We start from the raw sequence: 21,953 nt of genomic DNA, 5'->3' as shown, positions 1-21,953 counted from the left end.
CCCAGAGTGAGTTACACATCCCAGTACCGACTCCCACCCAGAGTGAGTTACATATCCCAGTACCGGCTCCCACCCAGAGCGAGTTACACATCCCAGTACCGGCTCCACCCAGAGCGAGTTTTAACGACTCAGTGGGAAGGTGTAAGACCACTACACCCTGTTCTCACCACTAACAACTAACCCACTGTTCTGGACAGACAGCCCAGATAGCTGTGGTGTGTGCCCAGGACAGCGTGCTTGAACCTTCATTGGATATCGGCACAAAAATAAATTGAAATAAAATTCATTGTACACTTTGTGATATTGATGTAGCCTAACTGAGATTGTGTCCATCACTTTGTCAAAAATGTGTTGATATTTCAAACACGGTTTGACATTACCATACACAACACCTGTGTTGATATTTCAAACACTACATATATTTCAGTTTATATTACCTAATTTGATATTTCAAACACTATTTCTCAGTGCTTGTTGATATAAAATCCTGTGTTGATATTTAAAACACTTTCTCTGTCTTTGTTGATATAAAACCAATCTTGATATTTCACACTATTTCTCAGTTTTTGTTGATATTATAAAAACCTATGCTGATATTTCAAACACTTTGTTTGATATTATAAAACTATTTCAAACTCTACACATATTTCACCATTATTATTGATATTACTAAAAGTGTTGATATTTCTGAAACTATTTTTGTTATTACTAAAAACTTGTATTGATATTTCTAACACCATTTCACTGGTTTTATTGATATTTCAAAGTTTCAGTTTTTATAGAATTTACTGAAAACCAGTGTCAATATTTCAGTTTTTGTTGTTAAATTACTAAACACCAAGATTGATATTTCAAACTAACACTGTTTTTAATGACATTACTGAAAACCAGTGTTGATATTTCAAACTAACACTGTTTTTAATGACATTACTGAAAACCAGTGTTGATATTTCTGAACCAGTGTTGATATTACTGAACCAGTGTTTATATTTCAAACACTATTTCACTGTTTTCGTTAATATTACACACTATTTCACTGTTTTCGTTGATATTTCAAACACTATTTCACTGTTTTTACTGAACCAGTGTTTATATTTCAAAAACTATGTCACTGTCTTCGTTAATATTACACACTATTTCACAGTTTTTGTTGATATTTCAAACACCATTTCCCTATTTTCGTTGATATTTCAAACACTATTTCACTGTTTTCGTTGCTATTTCAAACTTTATTTCACTGTTTTCGTCTGTCCACTGAGTTCTCGTTCTTTCTTCAGTCGCTCCATCTCATACATGAGTGAGTACGTTGAGTTGAGCAACTCGTCCGTGTTTCTCCTCACCGTCTCTCGGTCGGGTCGGCTGTGGGACGTGCACGTTACATTCTTCAAGGCCGGGGCGGTCATGTTCATGACAGTGTCGTGATACTGTTTCCTCCACGTGGGAAACTGGTCGGGCCTGTGAGTGGTTGGCTGGGTCACCGGCCACGAGTAGGTCGATGCCAACCTCTCTGCTTCAGCTAGAGTCTGTAGAGAAACATGTCAAACACTAAACTCATTTTACTAAATAGAACACCATTTAAACTCCTTTCACTAAACAGAACATCATTTAAACTCATTTAACTAAATAGAACATCATTTAAACTCATTTTACTAAATAAAACATCATTTAACTCATTTCACTCCTGGAGAAAACCCTTGACCTCGGCCAAAAAAGATAAAGATATTCGGGCGAAATGAGCTGGTCTGAAACCTTTTTACCATGTATTTCCATCATTCTACCCACAATATTAGTTGTAATTTATGTAAAAATGCTTAGTGATTTGTTTCCAACTCTACATACAATGTAGCTTACTGGTAGTAAAGCTAATTAATATGAATAAATGTTGCAATCCAGATTGGGGCAAAAATCAGCCTGCTCCCTTATAAAACTGGGAGTTTATATATCTATGGCTGTGAATAATTTAAAATTCATTTTACTGTTGTAAATACACATTTAAGTTCACTTTACTGTTGTAAATACACATTTAAGTTCACTTTACTGCAGTAAATACATATTTAAACTCATTTCACTGCAACAAATACATATTTAAGTCCACTTTACTGCAGTAAATACATATTTAAACTCATTTCACTGATGTAAATACATGATTTAAACTATTTCACTATTGCAAACACGTTTAAACTCGTTTAATTGTAATACAGATGTAAATATATATTTTAAAAACTCATTTTACCACTGTCAAAACATTTAAAACTCATTTTACTACAGTAAATATATATACATTTAAACTCACTTGACTGCTCAAAATACATCCTGAAAATCTATAAAACATTGAATCAGTGTAAGTCTATAAAACATTGATTCAGTGTACCGTGGTAAGTCTATAAAACATTGAGTCAGTGTACCGTGGCAAGTCTATAAAACATTGAGTCAGTGTACCGTGGTAAGTCTATAAAACATTGAGTCGCTGTACCGTGGTAAGTCTATAAACATTGAGTCATTGTACCATGGTAAGTCTATAAAACATTGAGTCATTGTACCGTAACGAGTCTATAAAACATTGAGTCAGTGTACCATGGTAAGTCTATAAAACATAGATTCAGTGTACCGTGACAAGTCTATAAAACATTGAGTCCATGTATAGTGACAAGTCTATAAAACATTGAGTCAGTGTACCATGACAAGTCTATAAAACATCGAGTCAGCTTACCGTGACAAGTCTATAAAACATCGAGTCAGTGTACCGTCGTAAGTCTATAAAACATTGATTCAGTGTACTGTGATAAGTCTATAATACATTGAGTCACTGTACCATGGTAAGTCTATAAACATTGAGTCAGTGTACCATGGTAAGTCTATAAAACATCGAGTCAGTGTACCGTGACAAGTCTATAAAATATTGAGTCATTGTACTGTAAAGAGTCTATAAAACATTGAGTCAGTGTACCGTGACAAGTCTAAAACATTGAGTCAGTGTACCGTGGTAAGTCTATAAAACATTGAGTCGCTGTACTGTGGTAAGTCTATAAACATTGAGTCAGTGTACCATGGTAAGTCTATAAAACATTGAGTCATTGTACCGTGACGAGTCTATAAAACATTGAGTCCATGTATAGTGACAAGTCTATAAAACATCGAGTCAGCTTACCGTGGTAAGTCTATAAAACATCGAGTCAGTGTACCGTGGTAAGTCTATAAAACATTGATTCAGTGTACTGTGATAAGTCTATAATACATTGAGTCACTGTACCGTGGTAAGTCTATAAACATTGAGTCAGTGTACCATGGTAAGTCTATAAAACATCGAGTCAGTGTACCGTGACAAGTCTAAAAAACATTGAGTCGTTGTACTGTGACGAGTCTATAAAACATTGAGTCCATGTATAGTGACAAGTCTATAAAACATTGAGTCAGTGTACCGTGACAAGTCTATAAAACATCGAGTCAGCTTACCGTGGTAAGTCTATAAAACATCGAGTCAGTGTACCGTGGTAAGTCTATAAAACATTGATTCAGTGTACTGTGATAAGTCTATAATACATTGAGTCACTGTACCGTGGTAAGTCTATAAACATTGAGTCAGTGTACCATGGTAAGTCTATAAAACATCAAGTCAGTGTACCGTGACAGGTCTATAAAACATCGAGTCAGTGTACTGTGGTAAGTCTATAAAACATCGAGTCAGTGTACCGTGGTAAGTCTATAAAACATCGAGTCAGTACTGTGGTAAGTCTATAAAACATTGAGTCACTGTACCGTGGTAAGTCTATAAACATTGAGTCAGTGTACCGTGGTAAGTCTATAAAACATTGAGTCAGTGTACCGTGGTAAGTCTATAATACATTGAGTCACTGTACCGTGGTAAGTCTATAAACATTGAGTCAGTGTACCATGGCAAGTCTATAAAACATCGAGTCGGTGTACCGTGACAAGTCTATAAAACATTGAGTCAGTGTACCATGGTAAGTCTATAAAACATTGAGTCAGTGTACCATGGTAAGTCTATAAAACATTGAGTCAGTATACCGTGACAAGTCTATAATACATTGAGTCAGTGTACCGTGGTGAGTATAAAACATTGAGACAGTGTACCGTAGTAAGTCTATAAAACATTGAGTCAGTGTACCGTGACATATCTATAAAACATTGAGTCAGTGTACAGTGGTAAGTCTATAAAACATTGAGTCAGTGTACCGTGGTGAGTCGTGACTTGAGTTCACCGGTCGCATCACTCAGGCCAACGGTCGTGGCAGCCGGCATCATGGCGGGTCGAGAGTTCTCCCACCCGAGCAGACAGTGCTGAAAACAAACATCAGTCAGAGGTTATTTAACAAACATCAGTCGGAGGTTATTTCACACACCTCAGAGGTTATTTCACATACAGCAGTCAGAGGTTATTTCACACACACCAGTTGGAGGTTATTTCACACACACCAATCGGAGGTTATTTAACACACCAGTCGGAGGTTATTTAACACACACCAGTCAGAGGTTATTTCACACACATCAGTCGGAGATTATTTAACAAACATCAGTCGGAGGTTATTTAACAAACATCAGCCAGAGGTTATTTCACACACCTCAGTTGGAGGTTATTTCACACACCTCAGGCAGAGGTTATTTCACACATACTTTCTGGCAGACAGTGCTGAAAACAAACATGTCAGAGGTTATTAAACAATCGGGTTATTTCACACACATTAGTCAAGAGGTTATTTCACAAGCATCAGTCAGAGGTTATTTCACAAGCATCAGTCAGAGGTTATTTCACACACACTTTTTGGCAATCAGTACGGCACATACCAAAGGGTTATTCCACAAACACTTTCTGGCATCCAGGATGGCACATACCACATGTTTATTTCACAGACACTTTCTGGCAGCCAGAATAGTATAATGATACAAAGGTAGCATTTTTACTAGCTTGTTTGAACATTGTGCAGCACCAATAGCCTTGCGCCATAATGCCTTAATCTTCACCATCATGTCTTAATCATCGCCATCATGCCTTAATCAGTGACATCATGCCTTAATCAGTGACATCATGCCTTGATCATCGCCATCATGCCTTAATCAGCGCCATCATGCCTTAATCAGCGCCATGCTGCCTGAGACTACTTGAAGAGTTTGACAATTTACTGTGATAAGTCGGCTCACCTGAGAGAGTGCACATGAGTCTGTCGAGTCAAAACTGCTGCGTCGATGAGGCTGGATGCGTGTCGGAGTCTCCAGAGTAGAACGTGGAATACTCACTCTGTGTGAAGAGAAACAAGCTTTACAGGGGTGGGTGGGGGTGAGACGGGATGGTTGGGTAGCCCTGCCAGTCACCAATTGCGAATTGTAAAAACAACTGTTGAATTTTATTTTAATTTGACAAATACAGTGATTGATATTTTGTTTAAAAGCCAGTGGCTTTGTGCAATCTTTGAAGTTTATAATCATTGATAATTTGGTGACAATGTCTAGACCTGCATTTGGAGATTTATACAGTAGAGAACATGTAATTGTTAACTGTTTCCATCCCACTCAGCTGTAGTTGAGAAGTGCAATCTAATGTAAAAATCTTTTCTCATTACAAACCAAATACTGGGCTAACTGTCAGGGCTACCAGTCACCAAACAGCCGTTAGTTGCACAACGAAACAGAGGGCAGGCTTTACTAGTCACTGAATAGCTGTTAGTTCACCAAACAGCCATGGCTGTACAAGTTACCAGGTAGCTGTTAGCTATACAAACCAAATACTGGGCTAACTGTCAGGGCTACGAGTCACCAAACAGCCGTTAGTTACACAACGAAACAGAGGGCTGGCTTTACTAGTCACTGAATAGCTGTTAGTTCACCAAACAGCCATGGCTGTACAAGTTACCAGATAGCTGTTAGCTATACAAACCAAATACAGAGCTGACTCTATGAGTTACCGAATAGCTGTTAGTTCTACAAACCAAATACAGGGCTGACTCTAGCACACACTAGCAAATTTTAAAACCGAAACATTTTTATTTAATACAGTAAAATAATATTATGTAATGAATGATATTGTTTTGTTTATGCAATGTTTGACGTTTTCTGACCCCCCCACCCATCCCCTGATCTAGCCCTGTTATACACATGTAGCTGTTATTTAAACCTGACCCCCCCCCCCCCCAACCTAGCCCTGTTATGCACATGTAGATGTTATTTAAACCTAATACACCACCCCGACACCCCCCAATCTAGCCCTATTATACACATGTAGCTGTTATTTAAACCTGACAAACCACCCCGACATCCCCCAATCTAGCCCTGTTATACACATGTAGCTGTTATTTAAACCTGACCCCCCCCCCCCAACCTAGCCCTGTTATGCACATGTAGATGTTATTTAAACCTAATACACCACCCCGACACCCCCCAATCTAGCCCTATTATACACATGTAGCTGTTATTTAAACCTGACAAACCACCCCGACATCCCCCAATCTAGCCCTGTTATACACATGTAGCTGTTATTTAAACCTGACCCCCCCCCCCCCCCCCCCGACTTAGCCCTGTTATACACATGTAGATGTTATTTAAACCTGACACCCCACACCACCACCCCCCGACCTAGCCTTGTTCATGTAGATGTTATTTAAACTGGTTTAGAGTCAGCAAACAACCCCTTGACTCTGTAAACGTAATAATCGTGAGAAACTCGACAACCCCCCCCCCCCCGACTGATCTAGCTCTGTTATTTAAACCTGACACACCACCCCGACACCCCCCCCAATCTAGCCCTGTTATACACATGTAGCTGTTATTTAAACGTGATAATCGCGAGAAACCTGACAAATCTCGGCTCCTCGTAACACGGCTCCTTCTGCCGTTCGTTCTTCTTCTCATCCTCATCATTTGCGGCCCCTAGATCGTCAAGGAGACATCTCTTTAGTGGAGTCGTAAACAATCGGTCATTCACGATGTACGGTTTTACTTCTGAAAAAAATCGTTAACAGCTAGTCATTCACTAAGTATGGTTTCATTTCTGAAACAAATTGTAAACAGCTAGTCATTCACGATGTGCAGTTTTACTTTTGAAATAAATCAAATAACAATAAATATACCAGAACATTATTTTTTCTCTCCAAAATTGCAGCTGAAATTAAATTTTGGTTACTGACACTATCATGTTTGCCGAGTAGATTGAAGCACGAAGCAATACATGGGATTCAAGATTGAACATGTTAAACTGAAACTCATCTCTCCGACATGCCAATCCCAGTAACGAATACTATATTATTTAGTTCTATAACTCTACATGAAATATTCATACCACTCTCACATCCCCATTACATAGTTCTATAACTACACAAAATATTCATACCACTCTCACATCCCCATTATATAGTTCTATAAATACACGAAATATTCATACCACTCTCACATCCCCATTATATAGTTCTATAAATACATGAAATATTCATACCACTCTCTCACCCCATTATATAGTTCTATAAATACATGAAATATTCATACCACTCTCACATCCCCATTATATAGTTCTATAAATACATGAAATATTCATACCACTCTCACATCCCATTTATATAGTTCTATAACTCTACATGAAATATTCATACCACTCTCACATCCCATTTATATAGTTCTATAACTCTACATGAAATATTCATACCTCTAACATCCCCATTATATAGTTCTATAAATACATGAAATATTCATACCACTCTCACATCCCCATTATATAGTTCTGTAAATACATGAAATATTCATACCACTCTCACATCCCCATTACATAGTTCTATAAATACACGAAATATTCATACCACTCTCACATCCACATTACATAGTTCTATAAATACATGAAATATTCATACCACTCTCACACCCCATTATATAGTTCTATAAATACATGAAATATTCATACCTCTCTCACATCCCCATTATATAGTTCTATAACTCTATATGACATATTCATACCTCTCACATCCCCATTATATAGTTCTATAAATACATGAAATATTCATACCACTCTCACATCCCCATTATATAGTTCTATAAATACATGAAATATTCATACCACTCTCACATCCCCATTATATAGTTCTATAAATACACAAAATATTCATACCACTCTCACCACATTATATAGTTCTATAAATACATGAAATATTCATACCACTCTCTCACCCCATTATATAGTTCTATAAATACATGAAATATTCATACCTCTCTCACATCCCCATTATATAGTTCTATAACTCTATATGACATATTCATACCTCTCACATCCCCATTATATAGTTCTATAAATACATGAAATATTCATACCACTCTCACATCCCCATTATATAGTTCTATAAATACATGAAATATTCATACCACTCTTAACATCCCCATTATATAGTTCTATAACTCTATATGAAATATTCATACCACTCTCACATCCCCATTATATAGTTCTGTAACTCTATATGACATATTCATACCTCTCACATCCCCATTATATAGTTCTATAAATACATGAAATATTCATACCACTCTCACATCCCCATTATATAGTTCTGTAAATACATGAAATATTCATACCACTCTTAACATCCCCATTATATAGTTCCATAACTCTATATGAAATATTCATACCACTCTCACATCCCCATTATATAACTCTATATGAAATATTCATACCACTCTCACATCCCCATTATATAGTTCTATAACTACACAAAATATTCATACCACTCTCACATCCCCATTATATAGTTCTATAAATACACGAAATATTCATACCACTCTCACATCCCCATTATATAGTTCTATATTCTACATGAAATATTCATACCACTCTCACATCCCCATTATATAGTTCTATAACTCTTATATGAAATATTCATACCACTCTAACATCCCCATTATATAGTTCTATAACTCTATGTGAAATATGCATACCACTCTCACATCCCCATTATATAGTTCTACAACTCTATGTGAAATATTCATACCACTCTCACATCCCCATTATATAGTTCTACAACTCTACGTGAAATATTCATACCACTCTAACATCCCCATTATATAGTTCTATATTCTACATGAAATATTCATACCACTCTTAACATCCCCATTATATAGTTCTATAACTCTATGTGAAATATTCATACCACTCTAACATCCCCGTTATATAGTTCTATATTCTACATGAAATATTCATACCACTCTTAACATCCCCATTATATAGTTCTACAACTCTATATGAAATATTCATACCACTCTCACATCCCCATTATATAGTTCTATAACTCTATGTGAAATATTCATACCACTCTAACATCCCCGTTATATAGTTCTATATTCTACATGAAATATTCATACCACTCTTAACATCCCCATTATATAGTTCTACAACTCTATATGAAATATTCATACCACTCTCACATCCCCATTATATAGTTCTACAACTCTATATGAAATATTCATACCACTCTAACATCCCCATTATATAGTTCTATAACTCTACGTGAAATATCCATACCACTCTAACATCCCCATTATATAGTTCTATAAATACATGAAATATTCATACCACTCTCACCCCATTATATAGTTCTATAAATACATGAAATATTCATACCTCTCTCACATCCCCATTATATAGTTCTATAACTCTATATGACATATTCATACCTCTCACATCCCCATTATATAGTTCTATAAATACATGAAATATTCATACCACTCTCACATCCCCATTATATAGTTCTATAAATACATGAAATATTCATACCACTCTTAACATCCCCATTATATAGTTCTATAACTCTATATGAAATATTCATACCACTCTCACATCCCCATTATATAGTTCTGTAACTCTATATGACATATTCATACCTCTCTCACATCCCCATTATATAGTTCTATAACTCTATATGAGATATTCATACCTCTCACATCCCCATTATATAGTTCTATAAATACATGAAATATTCATACCACTCTCACATCCCCATTATATAGTTCTATAAATACATGAAATATTCATACCACTCTCACATCCCCATTATATAGTTCTATAAATACACGAAATATTCATACCACTCTCACATCCCCATTATATAGTTCTATAAATACATGAAATATTCATACCACTCTCACCCCATTATATAGTTCTATAAATACACGAAATATTCATACCTCTCTCACATCCCCATTATATAGTTCTATAACTCTATATGACATATTCATACCTCTCACATCCCCATTATATAGTTCTATAAATACATGAAATATTCATACCACTCTCACATCCCCATTATATAGTTCTATAAATACATGAAATATTCATACCACTCTTAACATCCCCATTATATAGTTCTATAACTCTATATGAAATATTCATACCACTCTCACATCCCCATTATATAGTTCTGTAACTCTATATGACATATTCATACCTCTCACATCCCCATTATATAGTTCTATAAATACATGAAATATTCATACCACTCTCACATCCCCATTATATAGTTCTGTAAATACATGAAATATTCATACCACTCTTAACATCCCCATTATATAGTTCTATAACTCTATATGAAATATTCATACCACTCTCACATCCCCATTATATAACTCTATATGAAATATTCATACTACTCTAACATCCCCATTATATAGTTCTATAACTACACAAAATATTCATACCACTCTCACATCCCCATTATATAGTTCTATAAATACACAAAATATTCATACCACTCTCACATCCCCATTATATAGTTCTATATTCTACATGAAATATTCATACCACTCTCACATCCCCATTATATAGTTCTATATTCTACATGAAATATTCATACCACTCTAACATCCCCATTATATAGTTCTATAACTCTATGTGAAATATTCATACCACTCTCACATCCCCATTATATAGTTCTACAACTCTATGTGAAATATTCATACCACTCTCACATCCCCATTATATAGTTCTACAACTCTATGTGAAATATTCATACCACTCTAACATCCCCATTATATAGTTCTATATTCTACATGAAATATTCATACCACTCTTAACATCCCCATTATATAATTCTATAACTCTATGTGAAATATTCATACCACTCTAACATCCCCGTTATATAGTTCTATATTCTACATGAAATATTCACACCACTCTTAACATCCCCATTATATAGTTCTATAACTCTATGTGAAATATTCATACCACTCTTAACATCCCCATTATATAGTTCTACAACTCTATATGAAATATTCATACCACTCTCACATCCCCATTATATAGTTCTACAACTCTATATGAAATATTCATACCACTCTAACATCCCCATTATATAGTTCTATAACTCTATATGAAATATTCATACCACTCTCACATCCCCATTATATAGTTCTATAACTCTACGTGAAATATCCATACCACTCTAACATCCCCATTATATAGTTCTATATTCTACATGAAATATTCATACCACTCTTAACATCCCCATTATATAGTTCTATAACTATGTGAAATATTCATACCACACTTAACATCCCCATTATATAGATCTATAACTCTATGTGAAATATTCATACCACTCTTAACATCCCCATTATAGAGTTCTACAACTCTATGTGAAATATTCATACCACTCTTAACATCCCCATTATAGAGTTCTACAACTCTGTGAAATATTCATACCACTCTCACATCCCCATTATATAGTTCTATAACTCTATGTGAAATATTCATACCACTCTCACATCCCCATTATATAGTTCTATAACTCTATTTGAAATATTCATACCACTCTCACATCCCCATTATATAGTTCTATAACTACACAAAATATTCATACCACTCTCACATCCCCATTATATAGTTCTATAAATACACGAAATATCCATACCACTCTAACATCCCCATTATATAGTTCTATAACTCTATGTGAAATATTCATACCACTCTCACATCCCCATTATATAGTTCTATAACTCTGTGAAATATTCATACCATTCTAACATCCCCATTATATAGTTCTATAACTACACAAAATATTCATACCACTCTCACATCCCCATTATATAGTTCTATAACTCTATATGAAATATTCATACCACTCTCACATCCCCATTATATAGTTCTATAACTGTATGAAATATTCATACCACTCTCACATCCCCATTATATAGTTCTATAACTCTATATGAAATATTCATACCACTCTCACATCCCCATTATATAGTTCTATAACTCTACGTGAAATATCCATACCACTCTAACATCCCCATTATATAGTTCTATATTCTACATGAAATATTCATACCACTCTTAACATCCCCATTATATAGTTCTATAACTATGTGAAATATTCATACCACACTTAACATCCCCATTATATAGTTCTATAACTATAACTATGTGAAATATTCATACCACTCTCACATCCCCATTATATAGTTCTATAACTCTATGTGAAATATTCATACCACTCTAACATCCCCATTATAGAGTTCTACAACTCTGTGAAATATTCATACCACTCTCACATCCCCATTATATAGTTCTATAACTCTATGTGAAATATTCATACCACTCTCACATCCCCATTATATAGTTCTATAACTCTATTTGAAATATTCATACCACTCTCACATCCCCATTATATAGTTCTATAACTACACAAAATATTCATACCACTCTCACATCCCCATTATATAGTTCTATAAATACACGAAATATCCATACCACTCTAACATCCCCATTATATAGTTCTATAACTCTATGTGAAATATTCATACCACTCTCACATCCCCATTATATAGTTCTATAACTCTGTGAAATATTCATACCATTCTAACATCCCCATTATTTAGTTCTATAACTACACAAAATATTCATACCACTCTCACATCCCCATTATATAGTTCTATAACTCTATATGAAATATTCATACCACTCTCACATCCCCATTATATAGTTCTATAACTGTATGTGAAATATTCATACCACTCTCACATCCCCATTATATAGTTCTATTCTATAACTCCCCATTATATAGTTCTATAAATACACGAAATATCCATACCACTCTAACATCCCCATTATATAGTTCTATAACTCTATGTGAAATATTCATACCACTCTAACATCCCCATTATATAGTTCTATAACTCAGTGAAATATTCATACCATTCTAACATAGTTCTATAACTCTGTGAAATATTCATACCACTCTAACATCCCCATTATATAGTTCTATAACTCTGTGAAATATTCATACCACTCTAACATCCCCATTATATAGTTCTATAACTCTATGTGAAATATTCATACCGCTCTAACAACCCCATTATATAGTTCTATATTCTACATGAAATATTCATACCACTCTTAACATCCCTATTATATAGTTCTATAATTCTATGTGAAATATTCATACCACTCTCAAATCCCCATTATATAGTTTTATCCAGCAATCACTGTATACATTAGCACGATATGATGACTAGATAAATATCTATATTTTCCGTCACTGAAAAAATATATAGATCACGTGACATAAGCCTAACTCGACTCCAGTATTTCAGAGTAGATTTTCAATAAACATACTCTTTAAATCATTTGTTGAAGTACAGTAAAGAAAATAACTTTTACCTTGCGATAATAGTGCAGAACTTTTTTAATGTGACAGTACGTAGCTAGCGTTTACAAATAATGATGTCATATGGCAAAAGCCTTGCTAGGTTGACAATACTTGATTTGCATACACAAAACTGGAATAAATAATGATTTTCTGAAAATTGATGTAGGATTGCAGGATAAAAGAAATAACTGGTTACTGTCTTAGGATATTGGCTTCATCCTGCTCAGGGTGAATGGCGAATGCAGCTTGGCAGAGCCTCACTGCATTCGCCACTCTAACCTTCGCAGGATAAAGCTGATATCTTAAGACAGTAACCAGTTATTCCCTATCTATAACTCTATATGAAATATTCATACCACTCTAACATCCCCATTATATAGATCTATAACTCTATGTGAAATATTCATACCACTCTAACATCCCCATTATATAGTTCTATAACTCTATGTGAAATATTCATACCACTCTAACATCCCCATTATATAGTTCTATAACTCTATGTGAAATATTCATACCACTCTAACATCCCCATTATATAGTTCTATAACTCTACGTGAAATATTCATACCACTCTAACATCCCCATTATATAGTTCTATAACTCTATCTGAAATATTCATACCACTCTAACATCCCCATTATAGAGTTCTACAACTCTATGTGAAATATTCATACCACTCTCACATCCCCATTATAGAGTTCTACAACTCTATGTGAAATATTCATACCACTCTCACATCCCCATTATATAGTTCTATAACTCTATGTGAAATATTCATACCGCTCTAACATCCCCATTATATAGTTCTATATTCTACATGAAATATTCATACCACTCTTAACATCCCTATTATATAGTTCTATAATTCTATGTGAAATATTCATACCACTCTCAAATCCCCATTATATAGTTTTATCCAGCAATCACTGTATACATTGGCACGATATGATGACTAGATAAATCTCTATATTTTCCGTCACTGAAAAAATATATAGATCACGTGACATAAGCCTAACTCGACTCCAGTATTTCAGAGTAGATTTTCAATAAACATACTCTTTAAATCATTTGTTGAAGTACAGTAAAGAAAATAACTTTTAGCTTGCGATAATAGTGCAGAACTTGTATATTTATTTATGAATTAAGAGTTTAGAAACGCTTTTTTAATGTGACAGAATGTAGCTAGCGTTTACAAATAATGATGTCATATGGCAAAAGCCTTGCTAGATTGACAATACTTGATTTGCATACACAAAACTGGAATAAATAATGATTTTCTGAAAATTGCTGTAGGATTGCAGGATAAAAGAAATAACTGGTTACTGTCTTAGGATATTGACTTCATCCTGCTCAGGGCGAATGGCGAATGCAGCTTGGCAGAGCCTCACTGCATTCGCCACTCTAACCTTCGCAGGATAAAGCTGATATCTTAAGACAGTAACCAGTTATTCCCTATCTATAACTCTATATGAAATATTCATATCACTCTAACATCCCCATTATATAGATCTACAACTCTATGTGAAATATTCATACCACTCTAACATCCCCATTATATAGTTCTATAACTCTATGTGAAATATTCATACCACTCTAACATCCCCATTATATAGTTCTATAACTCTATGTGAAATATTCATACCACTCTAACATCCCCATTATATAGTTCTATAACTCTACGTGAAATATTCATACCACTCTAACATCCCCATTATATAGTTCTATAACTCTATATTCATACCACTCTAACATCCCCATTATATAACTTTTACCACTTACTGGACTCTGATATCGCCGTGACAACTGGTGAAGGCTTCAAATCAATAGCCAATGACAGTGGTCCTCTGTTAAACAAATAAACAGTCACACATTTATTACATTTTATTTGCAACATCAACTTTATGTTACACAAAATAAGAAAAACGTACAATATATCATAGGACGATTTGGCGTTTACAAACCAAGAATCTTATTGGTACTAAAAGTGATGTCATCATGATGTGACAAATACACAGTTATAACAATATTCAGAATAGTGTGTAACGTTATTCACACCGTTTTTACATATACCTGTATGGATATCGAAAATAAAACTTCCAGAGAATTAAAAAAACTAACTTAAGGTTGTAAATTGAACAACAACCTCAGGACCAGTTATCATCAAATTTATGTCCTCATAAAATAATTTTCATATGCCACATCATGATAAGCGAAAATTATTTCATTCTGGACATAATTTTTATAATAACTGGTAACTTGTTTATCATTTTCTATACATATATACGACACTGAAACGAACAATGTAGAAATATGTAAGTGGAAATCTGGTCTACTTGTACATGTAAACAAGTAAATTGGCTTAAATCACACGATCAGGACAGTTTGGGCCAGTGGCTGAAAATATAGAAACAAATATACTACATGTACAATGTATGTAGTCACTACATCTATCAAAACCATATTGCAGAACCAAACAGGGTACTGAAGTAAAAGATCTGTCAAAGTTTGACTACTAAGATATTCGTGCAACTCACTCCATGTAGAATTGACTAATAAGATATACATGTGACTCACTCATGTAGAACTGACTAATAAGAGATACATGTGACTCACTCATGTAGAACTGACTAATAAGAGATAATGTGACTCACTCATGTAGAACTGACTAATAAGAGATACATGTGACTCACTCATGTAGAACTGACCAATAAGAGATAATGTGACTCACTCATGTAGAACTGACCAATAAGAGATACATGTGACTCACTCATGTAGAACTGACCAATAAGAGATAATGTGACTCACTCATGTAGAATTGACTAATAATAAGATATTCATGTGACTCACTCCATGTAGAATTGGTTGGAACACTGATCTTTGTTGACACGGCGGAAGTTTTTGATGTCCTGAAAGAACGACTCGGTTTCGTCAATCAAATTAGAGTCATTGTCAAGCAGCGCTGCAATCCAATCATATCCCAGCAGCCTCTGCTCCTGTCGGCTTAGCGACGGCCTGGCGTTGTTAGTCTACATAATAACAAAGGAAAGGAATGTGTTAATGCCACTTCAGCAGAGTCTGAAACTGTGGTTATTAAACGCACATGGTTATTTTGACACCTGATCAATATTTATTGTAAATGCAGAAAGGGGCCTTTTATATGCACATTGCTATAAACAGGACCACATTGTTATATGCGCCAGTCGTGGGCCACTGGTTGGGATGGGAAACAAGTATGATCAATTCTATGACTTATTGCATGGACATTGACATCCAATAGCCGATGTGCTCTAGTGGTGTCATTAAACAAAACAAACTTGTTTATTGCATGGACAAGTGCTCTAATGACCACCGACACATCCCACATCTTAACATTGTGGCAAGGCCAAACCAACGATATCAACATGTCTGCAAAGACAAGTAGCCACGGCAACCATTATTAGTATTTAATACTAGACTGGGAATTTCGCAGGAATTCGTGTATCCACGAATCTCAGATTTGAGGTTGGAATCAAAGGTTTACAAGGCGGAATCAACAAATATCTTTATTAAAACATATTTATGATTCTGGCCAAAATCCCCCTCTCCCCAAATGTAATGCCTGATTATGGAGTCTTGGTTTTGTTTACAGACTGGATACATTACAGTTGGAAGAATTTCGCACGAATGTACCAAAAATCGGAACCTGATGTAAATAAAATCTTATTCTGTGACACCCCCCTCCCACGGTGTGATCCATTCTTAACAGCCCTTATGTACCTAGTTAAACCGTGATGAACTTGACAAGTTGTATGACTTATTGGACCCTAACCCTAACATACCAAGTTAAACCATGATGAACTTGACAAGTTGTACGACTTATTGGACCCTAACCCTAACATACCAAGTTAAACTGTGATGAACTCGACAAGTTGTATGACTTATTGGACCCTAACCCTAACATACCAAGTTAAACTGTGATGAACTCGACAAGTTGTATGACTTATTGGACCCTAACCCTAACATACCAAGTTAAACTGTGATGAACTTGACAAGTTGTATGACTTATTGGACCCTAATCCTAACATACCAAGTTAAACTGATGAACTTCTCCTCGACAAATCGTAAGACTTATTGGACCCTAACCCTAACATACCAAGTTAAACTGTGATGAACTTCTCGACAAATCGTAAGACTTATTGGACCCTAACCCTAACATACCAAATTAAACTGTGATGAACTCGACAAGTTGTAAGACTTATTGGACCCTAACCCTAACATACCAAGTTAAACTGTGATGAACTTCTCCTCGACAAATCGTAAGACTTATTGTACCCTGACATACCAAGTTAAACTGTGATGAACTCGACAAGTTGTACGACTTATTGGACCCTAACCCTAACATACCAAGTTAAACTGTGATGAACTTCTCCTCGACAAATCGAAAGACTTATTGGACCCTAACATACCAAATTAAACTGTGATGAACTCGACAAGTTGTAAGACTTATTGGACCCTAACATACCAAGTTAAACTGTGATGAACTCGACAAGTTGTACGACTTAATGGAATCTTTGAGCAGTGACGCGAGTCTCTTGTTGTTTCCGTCGTCTCGCAGGTTTCTACAATACACGTCTGCGTCCACGCCAGACAGCGACTCAGAGTTCATGCCACTCTGTGGCGGCTCAGCGGCTTTTTTCTGTTTTCCTGAAATTGTGTCGCCGGCCTCGCGCACAGTACCGACCAGGTTCCGATGAGCCTTGATCTGCTGGTGTTCCAACGTGGTTTGTTCTACGTCCTGACAATTCCTCCCAACCACTTTAAGATCTGTTTTTTCTGTTGTATGATTCCTCCCGACAACTTTGAGATCCGCTTGTTGTTCCAATGTACTCGCCCGGTCGTACGAATATCTGAGAGAGAAATCCGCTTCATCCTCGTGAGAGTAGCTAAAATTAAGACGACTTGATGGATCATAACTATCAGAGATTTCCAGGTCAGTCAATCCTGATCCGACTTTGACATTGCGGTCAATGAGTTTCCGTCTACTTCTAGTTCTGGGCGTGAGAGAAAAAGAAACTGACCGGTCTTTACTCTGATCACAGGCAAACCGGTCTTTACTCCGATTGTCATCAGTTGTGTAACTATGAGAATGTATGTCACTTAAATTACTGGTTTCAGTCCGGTCTAAACTTGAGTCTCTTTTCACAAATAAACGTTTACATTTTGTAGTTTCATCATTCTCATAGCCATCATCAAAGTCTGACTGTATGGTAACTGATTTTGGCTTTGGAGCGGAATCGTAAATCCGTAGACTGGTGCCCTCTCTGTCTCTCTGACTGGCAGTAGGCACGTCGTCTCCGGCAACAAGCCTCAGTGACCTGTCAAGTTTGTGTCTCGAGTAAACTGGTTTCAGTCCATTGTGTGTCGTGTTGTACACATTGTCACAAGGAGGAGCAGCACCAGGAAGAACCAGTCCATTCAACTCGGTCTGTTTGCATTTGAGTTGCCATAGCAACTCCTTACATCGGTTTTGTATCCCATTATCAAGCATTGTCAAGTGGAAGATGAAATTGGGTGAAATAAGCAGCACAAACTGAAAAATAAAATATTTGTTTAAGGAATCTTTTACTAAACTACACATTTTACTTATGGTAAATGGCGTCGGACATATGGTTAATGGCCACATGTATGTAGCAGGCCTCTACGTAACTTTTCTATCTAGGAGACAGATGGCACCTACTTGTATTTTTATATAGATAGTACGAAATGTTTTAGTCGCCAAAAGAAAAAAACTGTCGCATATCAGCCATATGCAACCAAATCAGTTGCAATGTACATGGCTGACGTAGGTCAAAGGAAACCTGCTGCTGTGACGTAATGGGTTACTCTTTCCAATAAGAAACAAGATATCTTTTATATGCAGCATACCACACATAGAACAGGGTTAGCATAAAATACGTAACTTTTCATATTACATATTAGTAATTTAATTATTGTGGTGCACCTTGTTAGTAAATAATCACTTCAGTTTACACAGAGTAACGTACTGTTAAAATTTTGATATCGAACTATAAATACTATAATTTACTAAACTCTAAAGGTAGTGCAAAGCGCACATTCAGTGAATAGCCTATTGTCCGAACCAAATTGTTAACAACTACGAAAAATTACTCTCCTACCTTTAATTGCTGTTAGATTTCCTCCAAAGTTTGTCCAGACAGAAATCTTGAAAAAACCATTACAATAACACAGATTCCACATACCAGATGATAACTATGTCACCTATATTGACTTCTCTGAGAGCGCATAGGGCAAAAAGCATGTAATTGTGTGCCCGCTGCCATTTTAACTTTTTATGGAATATTCTTCAAGAGGGGTGAAAGGATAGGACTTAATCTAACAACGTCATAACATGTTATGATATAAAAGAAAACGTGATGACGTCATATTATTTATTTTTTAATTTTTTAATAATACCACTAGAGGATCATTGATTTCATATTAATTGTGTCACATACTTTGGAGGCTTTCATCCCTCTTGAAGAGTATTCCATAAACAAGCAACATGGCAGACGGCAGAAAACTGCATGTATTTTTTCCTATGCAATCTCAGCAAAGACAATATCGGCGACATCGGTATCAGGTCGTTTCGTAACCATACTGTTTCGTACCATACCGGTTCGTACCCAAAGGCATACCAGTTCGTAACCAGAGGAACATCGGCATACCAGTTCGTACCCACATTTGTACATGTTATTTAATAAAAAAAAAAAAAAAAAAAATCCAAGCCAACTGCATTTTAATAATTAGTGATTAGATCATGTCAAGCGAAGTCAGCTTATTTGTTGATATATTTCAAACACATAACATTTTTCTTTTTACATGACAAAAAACATTTTATGTACAAACATAATATTTACAAACATAGTAATATTAACATAATTATATATAGAGATATTAAAACCCAGTACATTCATACAATTGTATTTATGGTAAAGATAAATGTAAAATTAATAAAAACTTATATGTTGGTATAGTTCTCAAAACTTTCAAAATGTGACTTATTCCCTATTTTAGCACAGAGTCCTTCAATTATTAACAGGTGAAAGTAGCATTATGAACTTTTAAATTTGCATATGACATGAAATTTGCATACCATTATTACACGGGTTAATACAATCAAATATTAAATGGGTTTATGACAAAAGAATTGCTCTTTGGCTACGAAAAGGTATGCTTTATGGTTATGAAACGGCATGCTTCAGTGATGCACAGCACATAATTGCTCATTTAATGCTTATAAAAGATACCGAGTGATTATTACAACACATTTTTCGTTAAATGTGACAATATGTTTGTAATATAACATTATAATTGTGTATTTAAAAAAAATATTAATGTTAGGTGTAATGTATGACATTATTTAATTGGTTACGAACTGGTATGCTAGTGGTTACGAAACGGTATGGTATGAACGAGTTTGGGTACGAAACGTCTAGAAACCGGCGACATCGTTGCAGTCTCGTGTGTGGAATCTGTATATTTATAGTGGTTTTTTTGCGATTTGTGTCTGGACAAACTTTGGAGGAAATCTAACGGCAATTAAAGGTAGGAGAGTATTTTGTGTAGTTGTTAACAATTTGGTTCGGACAATAAATGAATAATCCTGATTCCTTCCCATCCTTTCTACGTCCGATTCAGACTTTAGAAACTAAAACATTGTTTATAAGACAATTTTAACATCTGGTAAAAGAAAAAAATAAGGAAATGTTGCTAGCAAACGCACCTGCAGACAAACAAGTAGGGCTGATGTATGTAAAATACTAGTTTTATAACACGCTTTTCGACTTCTTGGAGTTTGCTGACATGTCCTTACAAGTTTTCGCGCTATTGACTATTTTAAAATAAGACCACTGATTAAAATCGTACAAAAAACGAATAAAATTTAATCAATTTAATTTGCATACACAATCTCAAACTGTATCACTGAAGTAGTAAAACGAAATTTACTACTGTTAGTACCCAACAATCTTTGTTTCACAGACCGGGATTATTACAGGAAACGTTTCGAGGAAATATTTACACCACGTGACTCGCAAGCAACCAATCGATGGAGAAGCATCCGGCGGAAGCTGTATTTGTTAGTATGGGTTCCACTTCACCATATCTATTCAAAATTATGACACAGTTAACATGTTCTAATACACTACTCAAACTTTGTTTAGGATAACGTATATTTTTGAACAACGAAGAAGTTAGATCTTAATCCAGGTTTTGCCTAGACATTACTGATCATCGTTGCAGAGTGTACAAACGCGTTGGTGAAGCATACAACGATGCCTACGTTGATGA

At 35.3% G+C, this 21,953-nt stretch overlaps 1 protein-coding gene across 3 annotated transcripts; it reads right to left on the bottom strand.

Annotated features, from left to right (window-relative positions):
* Positions 1-161: 161 nt before the first annotated feature.
* LOC121390296 lies at positions 162-21,698 on the bottom strand. 3 transcript variants are annotated; one of them, XM_041522082.1, is made up of 8 exons: positions 21,624-21,698; positions 18,127-19,194; positions 16,473-16,651; positions 15,405-15,469; positions 6,804-6,951; positions 5,158-5,254; positions 4,195-4,299; positions 162-1,523 (listed from the first exon to the last, which is right to left on the bottom strand). In XM_041522082.1, the coding sequence occupies exons 2-8, from the start codon at positions 19,150-19,152 to the stop codon at positions 1,230-1,232; spliced, it is 1,914 nt and encodes a 637-aa protein (XP_041378016.1). In that variant the 5' UTR covers positions 19,153-19,194; positions 21,624-21,698; the 3' UTR covers positions 162-1,229. The 3 variants fall into 3 exon arrangements, with proteins under 3 accessions (XP_041378016.1, XP_041378014.1, XP_041378015.1); XM_041522080.1 differs by having other exon boundaries at positions 21,388-21,694; XM_041522081.1 differs by having other exon boundaries at positions 21,569-21,677.
* Between the last annotated feature and the right edge of the window lie 255 nt (positions 21,699-21,953).

This window comes from Gigantopelta aegis, chromosome 15 (assembly GCF_016097555.1).
Source record: "Gigantopelta aegis isolate Gae_Host chromosome 15, Gae_host_genome, whole genome shotgun sequence".
Taxonomy (NCBI): Eukaryota; Metazoa; Mollusca; class Gastropoda; order Neomphalida; family Peltospiridae; genus Gigantopelta; species Gigantopelta aegis.
The sequence above is the reverse complement of the archived record's forward strand: the minus strand, read 5'-3'. Positions and strand labels throughout refer to the sequence as shown.

What these genes read in the sequence shown, in the direction of transcription:
- LOC121390296 (XM_041522082.1), bottom strand. Translation starts at nt 19,152, where the DNA reads ATGCTTGATAATGGGATACAAAACCGATGTAAGGAGTTGCTATGGCAA. An exon ending in CACGGCGATATCAGAGTCCA is followed by an intron (nt 6,952 to 15,404) that starts GTAAGTGGTAAA and finishes GATTTTTTTCAG; the next exon opens with AAGTAAAACCGTACATCGTG. An exon ending in GAGGAGCCGAGATTTGTCAG is followed by an intron (nt 5,255 to 6,803) that starts GTTTCTCGCGAT and finishes CTCTTCACACAG; the next exon opens with AGTGAGTATTCCACGTTCTA.